Source organism: Crinia signifera, chromosome 11 (assembly GCF_055691185.1).
Source record: "Crinia signifera chromosome 11, ASM5569118v1, whole genome shotgun sequence".
NCBI classification, from domain to species: domain Eukaryota; kingdom Metazoa; phylum Chordata; class Amphibia; order Anura; family Myobatrachidae; genus Crinia; species Crinia signifera.
In genome coordinates this window covers 74,785,451-74,809,038 of record NC_139227.1, presented here as the reverse complement: position 1 = coordinate 74,809,038, position 23,588 = coordinate 74,785,451, and the positions used below count along the sequence as shown (strand labels likewise).

General features: G+C 48.1%; 1 protein-coding gene across 2 annotated transcripts in view; it reads left to right on the top strand.

Moving 5' to 3' along the window:
* Window positions 1-23,588, top strand: part of POLA2 (DNA polymerase alpha 2, accessory subunit) — a 189,706-nt gene that overhangs the window by 63,440 nt on the left and 102,678 nt on the right. For both annotated transcript variants that reach the window (XM_083164934.1, XM_083164933.1), the window contains exon 4: window positions 13,399-13,583. In XM_083164934.1, coding sequence (XP_083021060.1) covers window positions 13,467-13,583 — 117 coding nt within the window. In that variant the 5' untranslated portion in view covers window positions 13,399-13,466. The remainder of the gene's footprint in view (window positions 1-13,398; window positions 13,584-23,588) is intronic.

Below are 23,588 nucleotides of genomic sequence, written 5' to 3'. Positions count from 1 at the left end.
CTGCGCTGCAGCGCGTCCTGGCTCCCCGCCCTCCTGGCTTCAATTAATTCTATGCAGACGGACCACGATAAAATGAAACATAGAATTTGATGGCAGATAAGAACCACTTGTCCCATCTAGTCTGCCCCTTTTTTAAACATGTTACCTCAAACCATATTTGATCCTTATTTTTTTGTAAGGATATCAATATGCTTATCCCAAGCATGTTTAAATTGTACTACTGTATTTGCCTCTACCACCTCTGATGGGAGGCTATTCCACTTATCTACTACTCTTTCTGTGAAGTAATTCTTCCTCAAATTTCCCCTGAATCTTCCTCCCTCTAGTTTCAGTGCATGTCCTCGTGTTCTGCTGCTCCTCTTCCTGTGAAGAATGTCTCCCACCTGTACCTTGTTAAAACCCTTGATATATATGAAAGTTTCTATCATGTCCCCCCTTTCCCTTCTCTGCTCTAAAGTATACATATTAAGATCTTTTAGTCTTTCCTGGTACGTTTTGTGATGTAGGCCATGCACCATTTTAGTTGCCCTTCTTTGTACAGTCTCTAATGTATTTATATCCTTCTGGAGATATGGCCTCCAGAACTGAACACAATACTCTAGATGAGGTCGTACCAATGACCTATACAGTGGCATTATTACTTCTTTCTTTCTACTGCTGATACCTCTCCCTATGCAACCAAGCATCTGACTTGCCTTCTTCATTGCTTTGTTGCATTGCCTACCTGCCTTTAAGTCCCATGAAATAGTGACACCTAGATCCCTCTCTTCCTCAGTGGTTTCCAATATAGTGCCATTTATACTATATTTAGTCTTTGGATTTTTGCAACCCAAGTGCATGATTTTGCATTTTTTGGCATTAAACTGTAGTTGCCATGCTCTTGACCATTCCTATAATCTACCTAGATCATCAATCATTTGTTTTACCCCTCCTGGTGTGTCTACCCTGTTGCATACCTTTGTGTCATCTGCAAAAAGGCACATTTTACCCTCAATTCCATTTGCAATATCACCAATAAAGATATTAAAAAGCACTGGTCCGGGACTTCCGGTGGGTGGCGCATCCAAGATGGCCACATCTTAACTGAGCTCCGCTCACCCAGGCTCCATCCAACCCAATCCAGCCCCAAAAAACCACATATTGGTATCCCAATCATACCCAGCTGTCTCCTTATCTCCTGGAGATCAAGCCGATACCAATATTGTGGACTTAGACCTGGAGGGAGCCTTCCACCATCGGAGTCTGACCCGTGATCGGGCCCTCACGTGGGACGCCGCCGAGTGACCAACTGCCCCTGACCAGCACACCACTCCGTGGCGGTGCCTGTCCCCCCAGACCCCCCACCGCAACCTGATCCCCATACCTTCGGCGGTGAGACAGCCCCTGGTGACCCGTGGGAGCGGCGGCCGCTGGATCCTGTGAGCGCTCCTAGAGCTGCACTGCCGCCTGCCGTCCTGATCCATCTGAGGACCTGCGGCCTCTCTGCGTGGGCGGCGAGGAGGAAGAAGACGGGCGCGCTAATATCCTGACAGCCGGAGCTGTCCAGCGCTGTAACCGCGACTCCCTGCGGCTTCACAGTAGCGATTGCTGACAAGCGGGGAAGACCCGGAGACGGAGACTGCTGAACACCGCTGAACGCTGGTGACGCCCCTGGAGCTGGACTGACACCTGCTGCCCCGGCGCATCGGGGAGCCTGCGACTTCCCTGTGCGGGAGAGAGGGAGGCAGACACGCCGACACCCTCCTCCACATCAGCCGCATCCGGAGCCGCGTGTCCCCGCACCTCCGACCCCACACGGCTGTGCTGCTGCTCGGGGATCCACAACCTCCCCGGCCTTCCTACCACAACTCCGGTGGAGGAATATTGAGGTAACGGTCCCCCACACTAACAGTATAAGGGTGTGGAGTGGGTGATGTTCCCTGCTCCCACCACCCTGCTCCTGACACCCGAAATTACTCACCCTGCCCCCTAAGTCCTCATAGTAAATTCACCCACTGAGCTGCTCATCCAGCTGAGCCCCCCAGCTAACCAAACCTGGTACTCACATTTGTGAGTACATTAAGTGCCCTCTCTGATACTGACACTACTTCTGGCCCAAATTAAGAGGCTCCTAACTCCTAACGAATGGACATCTACCGTTCACTATTATACTCCCTGACATAGGGGACTTGGATCTGCGGCACTCAACAATACTTAAAGATACTATGCTCCCATATGCTGACCTGCCTCTCACCCTTTTGAACATTTGAGCTCACTGGTATCTATTAGAAAAATTGTGTTCATCTATTACAAACGAGAGTGTTCAATAGCATTTGTATCTTATCATAACTAAGAATCCTAATACTGTGTAACACTGTATTACCAATAGATAAATAGCTGACTTTTTACTCTCGAGCACAAATATTGTGCTCATATCATATTATATCTTTCAACCTTATGCTGCCATCATGTGGTAAACTTTGGGATATACTTCTACTTACTATTTCATAACACCATCTAACCCTGAGGATAATAGTTGCCCGCACAACACCCCCTAACAACCTTGCATTTATCTTATGGTGGGGATTGGTGTGTGACACATTCTCCACACACTAATTTCAACTCTATAGTAATAATGTAGATCTTGCTGTTCAAAGGGGAGAAACACATACTTGTTATAAAATGTTAATGTGATACAAACCCTTTTTTCATTCCGATTTAACCCTACTGGCGGGCTTAATCTTGTCCCAAAGCGCTGTTGTCTGACCTAAGCTGCCCTGGTAACAGAGGGGGTAAGACGAGGAAGGAAATTGTATGATACCCGAGACGTCTAAACTACCAACGAAATAACCTGTTATTAATTGTTTATACTTATCACTGCCTCAATACTACACCCAAGGTGACACTTCCCTATATGCTTTCACTGCTCCCCCTCCATGGAACTAAATTTGGTTAATGGAAAGGTTCTTGTCCCCAACGCGCCCACATCCCACTTTACCACTTAACGAGAACAGAATGGGTCGCAATAGACCTGCAAAACAAAATCCCTCAACCCCTCACGCCTCACAGCCGGCCACAGATGTGAACCCCCCACCTGACGATGACCTCCCCTCAGATAGCCAGACTGGCTCATCTACGGCACAGGAAATATTGTCAGTCTTAATGCCACATATTGACAAAAAATTAGATGAGTTTAAAGCCTCTTTCCAAGCCACGGTGAGGGAAGTTGCATCTAACACCTCCCGCATAGCCGACCTTGAACAAAGAATAAGCGATGCAGAGGACACTATCAATAATGTACAATCCTCCTCTGATTCCTCCATAATGATGATACAGGAACTCCAAGATAAGATTGAAGACTTGGAAAATAGAAATAGGAGGAATAACCTACGATTCATAGGAATACCTGAAAGCATTAAACCAATTATGTTAGCAGACTACCTTACCTCCAAATTGCTACTAGCCCTAGACGTGTCTGACACAGTTGACTTCCCTCATATAGAACGAGTTCATAGAATTGGACAAGAAAAATCAGACCCCAACTCACGCCCTAGACCTGTGATAGCACGATACCTCGATTTTAGAACCAAAGAGCAGGTACTACGGGCCTACAAAAAAATGGACCAACTCATAATTGATGGCACTCGTGTACTCATATTCCAAGATTTTTCTGTGGCAGTGGCCCAGAAACGTAAGGCATTCTCCCCAATCTGTAAATTCTTGGTGGACTCCCATAGGAGATTCGCCCTATTGTACCCAGCCAAGCTCCGGGTAACAGACAATGGCCGTACATTGTTATTCGATGACCCTGAGGCCGCAAGAGCGCACTTCATGCCATCAATTAGCTCCCCTGGCTCGCCAGTAACCACTTGAGTTTCTTCACAATACCGCAAAAAATGACTGTTTCTCCTTAAGCTAGACTTAGATTAATGTTAACTTTACCACTGTTAGGTATAATGTTACTAATGTATAGTTTATATCCGGTCGGTTCTGATACCCCAATCAGAACCCACTGCGATAGTTTGGTTTGGAAAAAATGGAAAATGTTGTCAAAGCATCACCTGTTATTTACAATATATGATTTATTTGTTATTATTGTTCAGAGCGCATTGTTATTTCAGACATGTCTGTACTACCAGAAATGGGGTCTATTACATGTCAAGACACGGCCCTCTACTCGCTGGGATGGAGGGCCTTCTTGTATGCTCAACCCTTGCTTCAATGTCATTGCCAGGGCTGGAATAGGATGACACCACCCATTCCAACAACCCTACCATACTTGTCTCCACCACACTCAATTAACATCTTGTCCTGGAATGTATGTGGTCTAAATTCCCCTATTAAAAGGAGGAGAATAATAACCCAAATAAAACACCACGACCCAGATATCATCCTATTGCAGGAGACCCATTGGAAGGCGGATGAGAACTCAACACTCAAAGCGCCATGGATAGCGGAGTGCATATCTGCCCCCTATACCACTAAATCTCGAGGGGTGGCCATACTCTTTTCTAAAAAACTGATCTACTCTGTTGTAGACTCAGTCTTGGTCCCCAAAGGCAGGTTTTTGCTATTAGATATTAAGATAGGAGATGCTGCATATACCATCCTAAATATATATGCCCCCAACACCCAGACCCAGAATTTCCTCTGTCAGATTTCCCAATTATTAGCACAACGACCTCACTCATCCTTAATCATAGGAGGAGATTTTAATGTAGTTAAAGATCCCACACTGGACAGACTCCCCCCCCCAAAGACTACATCTTCCAATATATGGACAGCATTTAACACATTCCTGACACAAACCCACATGACTGATGCATGGAGATTATTTCACCCCACTGATAAGTCCTACACATTCCATTCGGGAGTCCACCATTCATTTTCACGGATAGACTATATCCTAGTAGCAGACCATCTGATTTCCTCTGTCACCTCAGCCAATATAGGAGACATATTAATCTCAGATCACGCCCCTATAACTTTATCTCTTAACCTATCGCATACAAACCCACTCCACAAATCCTGGAGATTTCCCTCCTACCTTTTCCATTCAGAAAACTTCCGCCAGTATCTAAAACACCATTGGATGGATTATGTGGACACCAACATTGAACACTGGGACACGCCAGTATTGTTCTGGGAGACTGCAAAGTCTGTAATGAGGGGACACATTATTGCATATATGGCCAAACGCAACAAAGCCTCTAAAACACAATACAACTCCCTCCACGCCAACATGACCTCCTGCTTAAACTCTTATATCAACAACCCCACTGCTGACAACCACACGGCCTATCAACAGGCAAAACATCTCCTCGAGGACTTTCTAACCTCACAAGCCCAAAGACACCTCGACTTCACAAAAAACAGATATTATAGATGGGGAAATCGCACCGGACGTTTATTGGCAAACTTAACAAAAAATTACCACCGTAGAAGCCACATCACAGCTATAAATCAAACTAATGACCCCCTACCCCTCACTAAAACTCACGACATAGTTAACGCATTTCAAACCTTCTACACCACACTATACTCGGCTGACCCCCCAGACCACACACAAATAGACCAACTACTCAAAGACTCCAGACTACCCTCTCTCTCCCAAACCCAAATAGAAAAATTAGACGCAGATATAACAGCTGAGGAGGTGTCCCAAGCGATATCTTCCCTTCAAACAAACAAGTCCCCGGGCCAGACGGATTTTCTGGGGAATATTACAAAATATTACAGCCAGATATTGTCCCAACACTATTAGAACTATACCGAACCATCCACAAAACCCAACCTTTGTATTCTTCATTCAATGAGGCGTATACAACCTTAATTCCCAAACCTGGACGTGTACCCACAAAACTAGACTCATACCGCCCCATTACTCTCTTAAATGTGGACTTTAAGCTATTATCTAAAATTATGGCAACTAGAATCCAATCCTTTTTTTCAGAGATCATCTCGCCCAACCAAATGGGATTTGTTGCGGGCCGACAGTCCGTTAAGGGAATACGCACTGCAATAGCCTCGGTAATTGCCTCTAACCTCCACCCCAATGCCCCACATATGCTATTGAGTCTAGACGCACATAAGGCATTTGATACTGTTTCTTGGCCTTTCTTATTCCAGACACTATCAGCATACTCCTTTGGACCCCATTTTATAAATTTGATAAAATTCTTTTATAATACACCAAGCACCTCCCTACTCATCAATGGAACTAAAAGCCCACCTATACAGATGTTTAGAGGGACTAGACAGGGATGCCCCCTTTCCCCGATCCTATTTAATCTTTCTTTAGACCCCATACTTAGACTTATTGAATCCTGGCCTGTCCTTCAAGGAATACACGTAGGCAACATGGAAATCAAAATAACTGCGTTTGCAGATGACGTCCTCATCTATGTAGCAAACCCCAAAACTTCCCTACGCCCTCTACTAGATCTCCTACGCAACTCAGGCAGACTGTCAGGATTCCAAATCAATTTGGAAAAATCTGAAATCCTATACCTAAAACAGGGGTTCACACGCCCCAAATGGGCCACACAACTGCCCATGAAATGGGCAAAGGGCCGCCTGACGTATTTAGGCATAACCCTACCCAAAAATATGCAAAATTTATATGCCTACAATATCAGCAAAACTATTAAAAATCTCACTAGGGAACTAAATAGAATGGGCCACCTTCAGTTATCATACCTAGGCAGGGCAAACCTCCTGCGAATGGTATACTTTCCCAAGCTTTTATACCAAATTCAGGTTTTGCCACTTTTAATCACTAAATCCGATATACTTACTATAACTAAACTGTTCCGAACCTTCATCTGGAACAAGGGGAGAGCAAGAATCGGAATGATCAAACTGACACAACCCAAATGGAATGGCGGGATTAATTTCCCAGACATATCAATATATAATCAAGCGGCGATACTCAGATACCTCAAAGACTGGCTACTTACCAACCAAACTTATGCTAACACAGTCCTGGAACAACACTTTCTACCTCACACTTCACTAACTGCATTCCTGCACTTAGAAGATAGAGACATCCCCCCGGAAATACACCTGAACCCTCTTCTAATGTCTGTCCGCAAGTTATGGCTTACCCTGCGCTACTCTTTCCACTTGAACCCACACCATACGATACACCTACCCTTTGTACGAAACCCCCAATTTCATGACGGAAATGCCCCACACCTTTTCACAAGTTGGAGAACTGCAGGACTACAAAGAGTTGGACAGTTGATAGACTCTCACACTCACAAACCACTTAACTTTGCAGAAGCCTCTAAGAACTACCCAATAATAACCTCACTTAACTTAAATTTTATTCAGGCCCAATCGTACGCAGACAAAATCTCTAAACTCATCCCAGAAAGAGACTGGAACAATGATTTCGACAACGTGCTCCTAGCCCCCCCATTACCTAAAAAAGCGATCTCCACTTACTACAAATTTCTCCGAAAGACCATAGATTACTCATCACAAAAAACAGGCCTTAACCAATGGCTAGAACACTTTCCCTCCCTTACATCGGACAACTTGCTAAAAACCCTGGAGACCTCTATCACGATATTCCCAATGGCCAAATTCACGGAAATGTATCTAAACATCTTCCATAGAGCATACATCTCTCCCTCACGAGGGTTCCAAATGCAAATACTACAATCCCCAACATGCCCCAAATGTCATCACCCCCAAGCAGACCTATACCATTGTTTTTGGGCTTGCCCACAGGTTAAGAAATTTTGGACAGAGGTCCGTGACTTTTCCAATGAACACCTGGTAAACTTCACCCCGCTCACCCCGGAGTGGGCCATATTTGGCATCCTTCCAGAGGAGACTAGAGCCCCCAAACCCATTAAAAAGTTAATGCTAGCAATCTCATCCGCTGCCCGCAAAACTATCCTACAAGTGTGGATTCAAAATTCCCCCCCAGCCTTGGCAATGTTCAGAGATAAACTGTTTTTTATTTTTCACATGGACTGGCTGGAAGCCTCCCTCCAAAAGGACTCGCGCACAAAACAGTTCTTTGCCACTTGGAACAGTTATATGGAAACCCTACCCACATCAACTAAACAAACTCTCCACCAATGCTTCCAAAACACCCGATGGTATGAAGAACAGAGGCTGCTCAACAACCCCCCGCTAGTCCTGGATTAATTTATTAACTCTTTTTGTTACGACTACGGTCTTGAATTCATGCCACAAAATTGGGAAATTCTATTGTTACTATGTAACCCCTCTTTGTACACTTGAATCTTTGATATATGACTCTCATGCCTGAGAACACAGAATTGCGTTCTGTATTGTTTTGATGCTTTGACTCAATAAAAAAGTTTTGAAAAAAAAAAAAAAAAGCACTGGTCCAAGTACAGATCCCTGGTGTACTCCACTCGTAACCTTTCCCTCCTTTGACTGTACTCCATTTACTACAACTCTCTGTTTTCTGTCCTGCAACCACGCTCTTATCCATTCAACTATCTTAGAATCCAATCGCAAGCTTTCAAGTTTATTTAACAGTCTGCGATGTGGGACAGTGTCAAAAGCCTTACTAAAGTCTAGATAAGCTACATCTAAAGCCCCACCTTGATCTATTACTTTAGTCACCCAGTCAAAAAAGTCAATAAGATTTGTTTGACATGATCTTCCCCCAGTAAACCCATGCTGTTTTGGATCCTGTAAATTGCTCTTTTCTTTTAAGAGTGTTTCCATCAATTTCCCTACTACTGATGTAAGGCTCACTGGTCGATAGTTGCTTACCTCTTCTTTGCTTCCACTTTTGTGCAGTGGGACTACATTCGCTGTTTTCCAGTCCTCTGGGATTACTCCAGTAGCTAGTGACTGTTGAATAATTCTGCTATTGTCGCCGCCGCCATACCGCAGACAGTTTCAGAGAACTGTCTGCTTTATGGGGCAGCCATTTTATCGTGGTCCGTCTCCATAGAATTGTTTGAAGCCAGGAGGGGAGCCGGGACGCGCAGACAGGTAAGCCTGCGGGGGATGGGGCATTACTATAGCACCGCAGCCCCCCCACATGCACAGCGCCCCCCGCGCGGCCGCGGGGGCTGCGGTGCTATAGTTACGCTACTGGAGGAGATCGTTTTTCCATCTTATGTAAAAGGGAGGCATTCTGGATTTTCTCCCTGGGTTCTCCCCTTGGACTCAACGAGTCAATTGAACTGAATAACCTTGGGAATTAATATCTTTTTTGCTAATCAAACATAATAAAACTAAATAAATAAATATATGTATAGGTCGACTTTTTTCTAGAATACTGTAGACGCATTATTAAAATAATTGATTAAACAATGAATGTAAAGTGGATCAACTGTTGATTGGGGTGGTTTGTGTGGGACATGAGCCCATTGTTTTGGGGTTGTTGTGTTTTCGCCTTACATAGTTACAAAGTTACATAGTAGTTAAGGCTGAAAAAGACTTGCGTCCATCTAGTTCAACCTAGGTTAATATAATAGATTATCCATTGCTTTATAGTATGTTTTGATAGTTTAAAGACAGATTATGTTTCTTTTTTGTACCCATGGATGTTTTTAACCAGTAAATGTTTGTGCAACCTTATTTTGAATATATTTATTGAATCAACCGACACCACTTCTCCAGGAACAGAGTTCCAGAGTTTGACTGCTCTGACCATAAAGAATTTTTTTCTTCTAGCTGAACAAAATCTTTTTATACTCGTGCCCTTGCGTCCTAGATTCCTTTCTAGAAGAAAAAAGGGTGTTTGACAGGTCCTTATATTGGCCCCTGATATATTTGTACATGTTGAGCATGTCCCCCCTTAAACGTCTCTTCTCTAATGTAAATAGTCCAAAATTGTTTAATCTCTCCTCGTAGCTTAAGTTCTCCATTCCCCTAATAAGCTTTTTTGCTCTTCTTTGGATTGTTTTCTAATTCTATGATTTCCTTTTTATAGTGAGGGGCCCAGAATGGTACTCCGTATTCAATGCTTTATACAGTGGCATAATTACCCTTGAGTCCCTAGTTTCCATGCCCCTTTTAATGTATGCTAAAATTGTGTTGGCCTTTTTTGTTGCTACATTACATTGGGCACTACACCCGAGTTTGCTGTCTATTTGGACTCCCAGATCCTTTTCGAGTACTGACTTACCCAGTTCCCTCCTGCTAAGGTTAAAATAACTAGCACACTGGTTGTGTCTCCCAAGGTGCATAACCTTACATTTATCTACATTGAACCTCATCTTCCACTTTTTAGCCCACTCCTCTAGATTTGCAAGATCCTTTTGAAGCGTGGTGACATCTTCTGATGATTTGATAACTTTGCTTAGTTTTGTATCATTCGCAAAGATGGATACATTGCTGAGTAACCCCATCCCAATATCGTTAATAAAAATTTTAAATAAAATGGGCCCTAAAACCAAGCCCTGTGGCACTCCACTCCGTATCTGATACTGCACTGTTTACAACCACTCTTTGGGCCTTATTTTGGTTCATTCTTTCTGACAAAATCCTTCTTAGATGGGCAAAACCATGGCCCTTATTCAGATCTGTGCGGCCGGAGCCGCATACGTTGCTCCGGCCGCACAAATCAATCCCCGCCTACAATACGGATCGCCACGGCCGTCCGTACGCAGACGGCTGGCGATCCGCATGAAAAATGGTGGGGCGTACGCCTCCACCATGGTGGGAGCTGCCCCCTGCATTCGATGGTCGGCGACCATCGAAGGCAGGGCCGCACGCTCCACCAGCTCACGCAAGCTGAGACCACACGGACACTTGTCCGTGTGAAAGCTTGTTTGGGGGCGGAGAGCTGACATCCGGCGATGTCAGCTTTCCGCCCCCATCACTGGCATCATAGCCTCATTACCATGCATACGCCCCGCGTTTGCATGGGAACGCCCATGAAACGCTGGGCGTATACATAGGTAAATGAGGCTATCAAGCCCCTCACGCCCCTATACGCCCCCTTTGCGGCGTATAATTTTTGTGTGCGGCGATTTCGCCTGCACATGCGCAGAGTGACCTCTGCGCATGTGCAGAGTGAAAACATCGGCGGTACGGCCGCACGCGGGCCGTACCGCACAGATTAGAATAAGGGCCCATGTGCACTGCAGGTGGGGCAGATGTAACATGTGCAGAGAGAATTAGATTTGGGTGGGGTTTTACTTCAAAGTGAGATCTATATTGCAGTGTAAAAATAAAGCAGTCAGTATTTTCCCTGCACAGAAACAAAATAACTCACCCAAATCTAATTCTCTCTGCACATGTTACATCTGCAGTGCACATGGTTTTGTCCATCTAAGAAGGATTTTGTCAGAAAGAATGAACCAAAATAAGGCCCCTTGTTCTCTATTACACAGCAAATTCCCTACCCATCTGCAGATATTTTCTCCCAAAGCCTTGTGTGATGTGCCATACAGGCCACACATGTAGGGTGGGGGGGAAACAAAGGGGGATATTCAATCGCCGTCGAGCATCTCCCGTGGGGGAGATGCTCGACGGGCCCTATTCAATGCTGTCTTCCCCGACAGCATTGAACAGGGTTTCCTGACCGAACGAGCCCGACATCTCTAGCTGTCGGGCTCGTTCTGCCGAGAACAGCCGGGAAGTGACGAGCTGCCGGCTGCAGCTCGTCACTTCCCGGCCGCAACTCGCGGCCACGCCCCCTTTCTCGTCCCGCTGCAGGCGGGACATTGAATCCCGCCTGCATGTTCTCGGTCGAGCTGACCGAGAACGGGACTGGGTCACGGCAGGCCAGCAAGCTCGTCTGCCGTGACCAGAACATTGAATACCCCCCATTGTGTGTTACTTACAGTATATCTGTATTCGCATTAAGGAATAGGTCAAATAATTCTTTATATGTGTTTATGGAGGAAAGAGTGGAAATAATATCTTTGTTTTCCTTTCATCCTCTATGTACCTATTTATCTTTTTTTAGTAACATTTTGAGAAAATATATATAGTTAGTTGGAGCAGATGTTTTCTGCATAGTCAGTTTGTGAATTTGGATCTCTCTGGTTCTTTATTGAATGTGACATACGTTGGAGCAGAAAAAATTCCCATTTTGAATTTATTATATCGCAATTTAGGTGATATATCTGGCTATTTAAATAATATCTATCAATATTAGATGAGGTAAATAAATCTAATAATTTAGCAAAAATATAGATCCAGAATAATAAAAATAATAAAAAAAAAACATTAAAAAATAATTAATCATGAATAAAAAATAACAAAAAACAATAAGTGTCTCTGACTGGAGTCGAACTCGGCATCCCAGACTTGTGTTATTGCTGCTCTGTGTGGTGCACCACATGAGTTATATTGAAATGTACGCTAGAAGCCGCAATACTTGCATTGTTAATCTGTAAACTATGAGCAATGCAAACATGTTTCTAATGTTCCTTTTATATACATTTGTGTAGTAACTGTTTTTACTTTGTATGTATCTATATTTCTTCTGTGCAAAATTCTTCCTTCTTTTGTAACTTTGGGGGAAATTTACCAATATGAAAAACCTAGTTTTTCGTATTGGTATTTCCCCTCCGACTGCATACGACTGTTTCAGTCGTATGCAAAGTCGTGTTCCGGAGGGGAAATTACAAAGCAGTCAGATATGACTGCTTTGTAACCCTCCGATGGTGTAATGATTCGTATTAGCGGCACATATATATGGCCGCAAATACGAATTCGTACAGGCAGTCTGCACGGATCAGTCAGATCCGTGCAGGCTGCAAGGTGTAAAAAAAATAGAAAAATTAAATAAATAAATTTAAAAAAAACAGCGTGGGGTCCCCCCCACAGCTGTAACCAGCATCAGGCTGAAGGAGCCGGTAATTAAAAATCAGGGAAACCGACAAATAGGGGTTCCCCGATTTTTAACAACCAGCCCCAGGCTCCAGGTCCGGGGCTGGTTCCCAAAATACGGGGGACAAAATGACTAGGGGTCCCCCGTATTTTAAGAACCAGCCCCAGGCCAAACCAGCCAGCAGGGTAATGCCACAGCCGGGGGGAGACTTTTTATACAAGTCCCCCCGGCCAAAGCATTAACCCCCTGACCAGTCAGCCTGGCCAGGGGCCCTGGGGGAGTGGGGAACCCCCAATAAAGCCCCCCCCCCTCCAGGACTTACCTGACCAGGCTTCAGCCTGGTCAGGTGTCCTCGATGCCCCTGGGCTGTGGGCATCGAGTGAGTAAGTGTAAAAAATAGAATAATCTATTGTCTAATACTGGGGCACTATGAGTCCCAGCAAGCCTCCCCCGCAAGCTGGGACTTGGAGAACCACAAGTCCCAGCCTGCGGGGCATTAAAGGGCCCGCTGGGTCTTGAAGTGCCACAGTATTAAAAATAGTACAATAAAACACACTGACACACACTTAAAATAAAACTTTAATACATACAAAGCCCTTACATACTGATACTTACCTATCTTCTTCCCGTAGGTAGCCCTGGTCCTGTGTCGTCTTCTGGTCCTGTGTCGTCTTCTGGTCCTGTGTCGTCTTCTGGATCCATGTCGACGTCGCTGTCCATGTCGTCCTCGCTGTCGGCGGTCCGGAGTCCGACGAAATCCATGGAGGAAGCTGTGGAAGGAAACCATACTCACCTGTCCCAGGGCGACGTAGTCCAGGTAAGGGTCTTTGCAAAAAAAACAAACCGAGAACGCGAAACCAGCCGGACAGCAGGGAGCCGCACGGTGTTTGTGTACATCGTGCGGCTCCGCCTCCCGAATGCCGCTATTGGCCGCCTTGCGGCCTAGCGGCTCCTGATTGCCCGCTAGGCTGCAAGGTGTCACATTCTAAATATTAAATATATATTTATTTATTGCATTTGAGTATCATTGAGGAACACAGAGGTCCTCATTTGAGAGCTGCAGGTGACGCTTTAATAATAATAATAATAATAATAACATATAATTATATCAGTTATTGTGCGCCCGATTTTTGGTACTCTTTCTTTCCCTCTTTCAGTTGTGCTCGGGGCAGTGTGTCTAAACATATTGCACTTAAACTCCCTCCCCAGAATGTGCCGCGAGATAAAGAGGCTGATTCTTGTGTTTTCATTATCTCATCTATGTATGCTTTCTCTGGACTATTTTCCACTAGATTTTATCCAAATGCCTTTTTTTGGTATGTACAGATTACATAGTGAAGCTTGGATAACTTTGCTTTTTTAATAGCCGTTCCCCAATTAATATAATTCCCATTGCTAGTGTACACGTACTCTAGTATACAATACATTTAAATTGGTGCACATTTCACATCTAGCTCTGTGTCCACCTTGTGACTTAGCATATATATTCTTTTGTCACAGTTCTGCATTTTGTTAATTGCAGCTACATTATTCTGTGGTGTGTGTTACCAGGTAATGAACCTTTATGAAGTATAAATAATAAGTAGAATTTTAATGGGAACTCCTTACCTTTCTCATTTGCTTTATACCCCTTTGGCATTGCAAAGCTGGGTCATTCTTGGGATTTTGTGCATGGGTACATCCTGGGTGCCACCTGGCTGAGACCCCTTTCAGACTGGCAGCCTGACTCTACTTACTGCCGGCTTGATGACATCGCCAATGGCCAGGGGTTAACATACTCTTTGCCATGGGATTAACCTGCTCTGCCCAGGGTTACATGCTCTGCCCGGGGTTACATGCTCTGCCCGGAGTTACATGCTCTGCCAGGGGTTAACATAAGCTGCTCTGCCAGGGGTTACATGCTCTGCCAGGAGTAAACTCCCAAATCACATGGCGGGATCTCAGCAGGCCCTGGAGATGGAGAGCAGAAGGACCTCTATGATGCTGCTGCCCCCATGCTGGCCCGCGTCCACCCACATCCGCACTCCCAATGCTGCCGCTGAAAAGTTGACTACGGCGCACTCAGACCCAGCGCACTCGCCACCAAATAAAAAAAAAAACTGTGTTTCCAGACCCAGCCCCCCTGACAGGCTTGGGCCCGAGTAAACTGTACCTGCCCCCCCCCCCCCCTCAGCACCCCTGTACCTCAGCTCCTGATGCACAGCAACATTAATCATTGTCACATTGGCAGATAGATGAGGCTGCATCACTACCCCTCTCCCATGCACATAACCTTTAGCTAAAAAAAAACATGCCGACCACAAGGTGGTGGTTGGGCAGCCACCTGATATGTACCAACATGGCTGGGAACAGATGCTGATGATGGTGGGGCAATGCTTGGGGAAGCCAGCAGGTATGTTGGGAACCTTCTTTTTATTCTCACTTCCAACCCTGTGTGTGTCACCCCAGTCTGTCTGCCCCTTCCCTTTAGAATGTAAGCTCTCACAAGCAGGGCTTTTCTTAACTATATATCTCTGCCACCCTGATAATTGAATCAGTGTCCTGTCCCCTGATGGAACTGTCTGTATTTGCCATGTACTTGTCCTAAATTGCATTTTACTGTAATTCATTCTTTTCTTGTTCTTCGCTCATTTATCGTCAGGCGCTGTGGAACCCTTGTGGTGCCATATAAATGAATGTTAATATTAATAATAACAATAATAATTCCGGGGGGAGAGAGCCATCAATATGGTAGGAAAGCCAAGCTGAGAAATAGGAGTTCTGCCAGGGTGCCAGAGCATAGATTGGGGAAGTATGTAATGTAATTGAATTGCCAAATGCATAGAATAGCATGATTTGTGACACTTATCTATGCACATAGGCATAACTAATGGACTACTGTACAATTAATATCTTCCGCTACCGGTGCCTCTAATCTAACTAAAAACCTTGTAGGTCTCTTCACAAACACCCCTATTCACATTATTTTAGTAAACATAATAAATAGCTCCCTAGTACTCATAGACTTGTTTATGTTCTTCTGGTAATGTATCTATAATTACAGGGTCTATATATTATTGCCGTTGGATCGTTAGAACTTCACATTCTATACAAACATGTTAAGAAGATGTAACGAGGGCTGCATAGGCTCGAGTGTAATTAAGAGCCTGTGAATTTGCAGTAGTTAAATAAAGTTGTGAATGTCAAGATAAGGCCGGAGGCAAATAATGAGTGGCAGGTAGATCTGCCCTATGGGGTAGCTGGGGGGCGTCAGCTTAGAGAGGGGTACTTATAGGCAAGCAGGCAGGAAGGACTTCCTCTTTGAGTCTGGATTTCTGCTGAGACTATCCTGTGTAACCAAGCGCAAGGACAAACGAAGCTAAGTATTTCTACTTTCTCTGTTCTGCAGCTAGTTACTTTACTTAAAGATGTCAGGGCGTCCCAAGCGCAGCGCTCCCCCCCCCCCCCCGTTGGCTGGCAGACGCCGCCCGCCCCCTGATCACTGTAGCAGGGCGTGGGGGTGGTAAAACGCCAGCCATGGCCCAGTACACAGAGGCCACAAAGCGCCAGCGCGAGGCTGTGCGCCCTCTCTCCCCGGCGCTGCAGCGCGGAATTGTTCCCCTGTCAGCAGTCAGTCCCAGCAGCAGCGGAGCTCACATCGCGGGGATCACGCGGTCCCCGGCGGCTGCCAGATCACAGCGCCAGACCGCGTCTAGCGAGGCGGGTAGCACACCAACACGCAGGGGCATGCCAGGCACCTCGGCCGAGGCGCTGGCTGCCCACACTATGTCACCAGGCACTAGGGCAGGAGTACACAGAGTGCAGGTCCACCGCGAGGAGGAACAAGGGGGGATGAGTACACCTCCTCCAGCTCCTGGGGCCCCCATGTACGCGCTGCCTTATGGGGACAGAGGGGGGCCATCTACCCCGCACACAACTAGCTCCAGCCCCATGCAGGTGATTACGGGGGGCCCAGCAAGGCTCCCTGCGTTACTAAGGGGGCCGCCACTGGTCACGCTGCAGGCCTCCCTGGCACACACTGGGGAGCCTATACTGCCTGGCAGTTTTGCCCCGCAGACGGGGGCTTTTTCTGGGGGGCCACCGGCCTTAACCCGCGGCAGCGGGGATGCAACGGGGCTTACCACAGCTCAGTTTTACCCGGGGCAGCAGGCAGCGTGGCACCAGGGCCCTGGGCAGAACCAGGCGCCACAGGGGATGTTTCCTCACTCAGCTCCCTTACAGCAAGGGCACCAGGGTTTAGGTCAACCAGCATTCTACCCAGGTTTCCAGCAGTTTCAGCAGCCCACGGGCACCACACACCAGCAGGGGGTCTGGCCTTTCCCGACGGCGGTATCCACCGGCCACACAGGGTACACACCAGCGCAGCAACCAATGTCACACCAGCCTACCTGGGGACAGCAGCCATCTTTCCCATATTTCCACCAGCACGGTGGGGCGGCGCAGGGGCCTTACGGGTCGGCTTGGCCATTATTCCAGCAGCAGCCCACTCCTAGCTGGGCGTCAGGGTTGCAGCATCCCTATCAGAGTGGGGTCCAGCCACACCCATATGGGCAGCAGCCAAACTTCACCCCTACGCGCCCTCACTATACACCCGCGGGGAGTGCAGAAAGGGGAAGGGCACCCGGGGGAGAGGCTGTTTTTTCTGCGACGTCAGGCTCTGGGGGTAATACCTTGCATTTGTCTCCCGACATGTCTACAGGTTCGGACCGGGCCGCGCAAGGAATCTTGCAAGTGTCCGGGTCGGGTCAGAGGTCATCTACCCCGGCCGCCATGGCGGTCGCAAGCGACAGGGTCACCGGGGGCGCCTCCGGTGATGAAGGGCAGTCTGGCGGATCGGCAAGGCCCAGGCCTTCAGAAAAGCCGGTGCAAGAAGCAGGACCTGAACCTGAGGACGGGGCCGAATCCACGGATGGTGAGAACACTGACAATTCGTTATGTGAATCCTCATCTTACCACTCCACAGCTAGTAGCGGGGATGAGGGTCAGTCTGGGCGCCCGCGCAAGCTTGCAAAGTTGGTTGCGCGAGCCGTGGCCAAGAGGGTCAAGGGCACAAAGCGCAAACAAAGGGACGCGCCACCCCCCCCCCCCGTTACAGAGACGGCTGGGGATAAGGTCCACTGCTCTAATACAGCCATAGCCAGGGGGCTCCGTAGGGGAGTTAAAGAGAGGATTAAGAGGGGGAAGTTTGTGGATTTCTTCACTTTGACGGCTGATATGAAAAAGGAATTTGACAAGGACAAGAAATCCTCAGCCAATGGGGAGCTCGCATTTAAGAGCTTCCACAATTGGCTCAGGGGTTTCCTCATCTTTTCCTCGTGCTACCTGAGCACCAGGCCAGATGAGCACTTGAATGTTCTCCGCTACCTATTTTTGGTAAACGAGACATTCATCAGCTACAGGAATGGGGCATGGCGGGACTATGACGAGAAGTTTCGTCGGGCTCACGAGGGGTCCACAAACATACCCATGGGGTGCAAGCATGTAGAGATATGGCTGGAGGTCATTGGGAAAGGTCAGCCATCCACCGAGCAGGCAGGCAGGAAGCCCTTTCTCGGGGGGAAACCCGGGGCGAAGACCCCGGGCAAAGGCAGGTGTTTTGCCTTTAACGACGGCAAATGTGAGAGAGGGGCAAAATGCCGCTACAGGCACGAGTGCCGTTGGTGTGGGGCAGGACACTCAGGAAAAGCCTGCAAGTCTGGAAGGGCCCAGGAACAGGGTGAGGCAGGGCCTAGCAACAAGTAAGGCACACTCCCCCATAGTCCTGGACGAGTTGGCTCGCCGCCTAGCCTTTTACCCCGATAGGGAGGCGGCACAGTTCTTATTTAAAGGTTTTAAGTTTGGTTTTCGGTTACCCATACCCGAGTCAGTTTTAGTGAGATCCCATAAAAACCTGAATTCGGCCAGGGATTTCCCAGGGGTTGTGAGGCAAAAAGTGTATGCAGAGATAGAACTGGGAAGGATGGCGGGCCCCTTTGCGGCCGAACCCTTACCCAACATGTGCTTCTCCCCTTTAGGCGTAGTCCCTAAGAAGACGCCGGGGAAGTACAGGTTGATACAACACTTGTCTTACCCCCCCGGAAGGTCGATCAACGACGCCATACCGGAATCACAGTGTAGTGTGCATTACCAGCTCTTCGATGAAGTTCTGGAGATAGTGAAGGGTTTTGGTCAAGGGGCACTAATGGCGAAACTGGACATTGAGTCCGCTTTCCGGCTGCTCCCCTTACACCCCACTTCATTCCGCTTTATGGGTTTCAGGTTAGAAGGGGGCATATATATTGACAAATGCCTGCCCATGGGATGTTCGGTCTCCTGTTCCTACTTTGAGAGATTCAGCACTTTCCTGCATTGGTGCATCCAGGAAAGTGCGAGCTGCAAAGGGGTGGCTCATGATTTGGATGATTTCCTTTTTGTGGGACCAGGAGATGACGACACATGTGAGCGCATTCTGGAAAGGGCCAAAGACATATTGACAGCCATGGGGGTTCCCATAGCAGCTGACAAGACAGAGGGTCCCACCAGGGTGATTTCATATTTGGGTATCGAAATAGACTCTGAGGGTGGATGTTGCAGGCTTCCAGAAGATAAAGTGGCAAAGCTGCAGGCGCTGATCGAGGAGTGCCGGCGGAAGGGGAGGGTCCAGTTGCGGCTGATTCAGTCGCTGCTGGGATCTTTCAATTTCGCTTGCCGCATCATTCCTATGGGGAGGGTGTTCTGCAGGAAGCTGGAGAGGGCCACAGCGGGGGTAAGAGACCCACACCATACAGTCAGGCTAGGGCAGGAGATAAAGGGTGACCTAGCAGTCTGGTCCAGTTTCCTGGAGCAGTTTAACAGGGAGCTGCTGTGGCCGGCGGACCCAGCCTCCAGTGTGGAGCTACAGCTATACACGGATGCTGCGGGCTCTACGGGATTTGGGGCCTACTTGCAGGGAGAATGGTGCTGCGCGCCATGGCCACAATCATGGATAGACCGCGGTTTCACGGTCAATCTGTTACTGCTGGAGCTCTTTCCCATAATTGTGGCGGTCGAGCTGTGGGCCAGCCAGTTGGCGGACAGGAACATAGTGTTCTGGTGCGACAACATGGGAGTTGTCCATGCGATTAACAACCAGAGGGCCACATCGCCAGAAGCATTGCGCCTGCTAAGACACCTAGTTTTGCATTGTCTGCAGCACAATATACACTTTAGGGCCCGACACGTCCGGGTGTCGACAACAGTATAGCAGACGCACTCTCGAGGTTCCAGTTCGAGAGATTTCGCGAGCTGGCACCAGAGGCTGCTGTCACAGGGCTCAGATGTCCCCCTCTTGTATGGCAGGTCATAGAGTCGGCATGAAGTCACTGGCCCTGCTATCTTTGGCCCCGTCCACACGTAGAGCTTATGGGGCGGCTTGGAGGGATTGGTCAGCCTTTCGGGTTTCACCGGAGGCAGAGGGTAAGTCGGTCGAGGACCGGTTACTAGCCTTCGTCTGGGAACATTATAAAAACGGCAGGTCAAAGTCGGCTATGGCGGCGGCTTTGGCTGGGATAGCGTTCCATTCCAAGTTGCTAGGCAAGCCAGACCCTACCAGGTCTTTTGTACTATCCAAGGCTCTAAAGGGGTGGGCTAGGGCACAGCCAGGGGTTCCAGACTCACGTCGCCCGGTAGATGAGGGCATGCTGGGGGACCTTATGCAGTGTCTGAATGGAGTGGCAGAGAATAGTTATGAGGCGGCGCTCTTCAAGGTGGCTTTTTCCTTTGCAATTTTTGGGGCCTTTCGAGTAAGCGAGTTAGTGGCAGCTAACAAGCGCGCGCTTTCTGGGCTCCTCAAAGAAAATGTAGTTTTCCGTGAGGGGAAGATACTCTGCAAGATAGGGAGGTCTAAGACAGACCAAGCGGGTAAGGGCGCCTGGATTACATTGAGAGCGCACTGCAATAAGGCGATATGTCCTGTATCCCTGGCTGAGGAGTATGTCTCGGGCGGACCAGGCACCGCGGCACAGTTCCTGGCACACAAAGAGGTGGGGCCACTTACCCGATTCCAGTTTCGGAGGTGTGTCGCGGCATTGGGTCTCCCCGAGAAAGAGTATGGAACGCATTCGTTCAGAATCGGGGCGGCAACTTGCGCAGCCGCAGCGGGGCTTCCACCATCCTCAGTTCAAGCGGTGGGGAGGTGGTAGTCAGCCGCTTATAAGAAATATATAAGGTTAGATAAGTTGTAGATAGCGCCTGTTGCGCTGACCCGAAAACATATTGTTTACAATCGGTTTTGGGACTTTAGCGTCCTGGAATCGACGGTGTGAAGGGAATTTTTTTTACTTTTTCCTCTGCAGGGGACTTAATTACAATTGGCTTCCCCCAACAGTCCACCAGAGGTTTTTTAAGATTTTTCCCCTTCACTCGGGTCTATAGTCAATGCATTCCAGTTGTGTCTTACAGTATAATGTTACATGCTAACCTTAGGTTTTCTCTTTTTCAGCCCCTCCCCCTTCCTCACGGACTCTGGGCAGGGTTTGGTTAGTGGGGCACTCATACATATATTGGGCTGCTAGGCACCCATTGGCAGCCGCGGCCCCGGTGCTGTCTCAGGCACGGGAGGTGCACTGGCTGGGCATTAGGGGTTTTCAGTGGGATGGCCTGTGGGACCTGCTAGTCTCCAAAGCTAGGAGATTAGGCGTACCTGATGTTTTAGTAATACACCTGGGAGGCAATGACCTGGTCAAGCGGACAGGCATTGCATTAACCATACAAATTGAGAAAGACATGGCGAGGATACAGGAGCGTTGGCCAGGTGTATTACTGGTATGGTCTGACATAGTGCCCCGTTTCAAATGGCGGGGGTGTCGGAGCATAGAGGCTGTTGAGAAGGCCAGAAAGAAAGTGAACCACGCAGTGTCCAGATACATAGTGGCGAAGGGTGGTAAAGCAGTCAGGCATCCCACCATTGTGAAAACTAACCCCAAGTTATATAGGCCAGACGGGGTTCACCTATCGGACCCCGGTATGGCAATTTTTCTGCAGGACATTCTCACTAGTTTAGTGTAGTTAGGGCGTAGGTTGTTGTTTTAGGGTGGCGGGCCTTGTGGCACAGTTTAACCCGGCGGGGTAGGAGTGCCAAGGCAGTGGCGGTTGAGCGCTCTCGACCAGCACTCAAGTGTGGTGTCAGGTGGTCTCCGTAGGGTATGGCCCGCCCCTCTGCCAAGAAGGTAGGCGAGTCCCGACTCAACGCGGTGGGGCGCTGGACACTTCCTGGAAGTGCCCGAGTCTGGCCCTAGGAGGGGCGTGGCATGCCGCTGCGGAGCGGGCTGTACGCACAAGTTATTTGAGTGATGCCAGCGAGTGGGGCGACCTGGTCGCCGCCATGAGGGGCATCCGCGTTTTGAGGGTGCTGGTCTCAAGTGCTTCTTCTTGCCATCCCTAAACAATTAGGGTCATACCATCTTTAAATAAATATCCTAGATGACCTTTAAACTTACGCAGTTGGTGTCCGTGTCTTATTTATTAGTTAAGGTGTCAGTGTGAGTTATTTCTAGGCTTAAGTGTTAAGTAATAGATATAAGATAAAACAGCATAATTCTCTAGGCGCCTTAGATGTAACGAGGGCTGCATAGGCTCGAGTGTAATTAAGAGCCTGTGAATTTGCAGTAGTTAAATAAAGTTGTGAATGTCAAGATAAGGCCGGAGGCAAATAATGAGTGGCAGGTAGATCTGCCCTATGGGGTAGCTGGGGGGCGTCAGCTTAGAGAGGGGTACTTATAGGCAAGCAGGCAGGAAGGACTTCCTCTTTGAGTCTGGATTCCCACCCTCCCTCCCCTTTTAAAGTGCTACATGGGCTTTTTGAGCCTTCACCAAATTTGAATTTAGTTTGATTTACAATCGGCGGTTGAGCGCTCTCGACCAGCACTCAAGTGTGGTGTCAGGTGGTCTCCGTAGGGTATGGCCCGCCCCTCTGCCAAGAAGGTAGGCGAGTCCCGACTCAACGCGGTGGGGCGCTGGACACTTCCTGGAAGTGCCCGCGTCTGGCCCAAGGAGGGGCGTGGCATGCCGCTGCGGAGCGGGCTGTACGCACAAGTTATTTGAGTGATGCCAGCGAGTGGGGCGACCTGGTCGCCGCCATGAGGGGCATCCGCGTTTTGAGGGTGCTGGTCTCAAGTGCTTCTTCTTGCCATCCCTAAACAATTAGGGTCATACCATCTTTAAATAAATATCCTAGATGACCTTTAAACTTACGCAGTTGGTGTCCGTGTCTTATTTATTAGTTAAGGTGTCAGTGTGAGTTATTTCTAGGCTTAAGTGTTAAGTAATAGATATAAGATAAAACAGCATAATTCTCTAGGCGCCTTAGATGTAACGAGGGCTGCATAGGCTCGAGTGTAATTAAGAGCCTGTGAATTTGCAGTAGTTAAATAAAGTTGTGAATGTCAAGATAAGGCCGGAGGCAAATAATGAGTGGCAGGTAGATCTGCCCTATGGGGTAGCTGGGGGGCGTCAGCTTAGAGAGGGGTACTTATAGGCAAGCAGGCAGGAAGGACTTCCTCTTTGAGTCTGGATTCCCACCCTCCCTCCCCTTTTAAAGTGCTACATGGGCTTTTTGAGCCTTCACCAAATTTGAATTTAGTTTGATTTACAATCGGCGGTTGAGCGCTCTCGACCAGCACTCAAGTGTGGTGTCAGGTGGTCTCCGTAGGGTATGGCCCGCCCCTCTGCCAAGAAGGTAGGCGAGTCCCGACTCAACGCGGTGGGGCGCTGGACACTTCCTGGAAGTGCCCGCGTCTGGCCCAAGGAGGGGCGTGGCATGCCGCTGCGGAGCGGGCTGTACGCACAAGTTATTTGAGTGATGCCA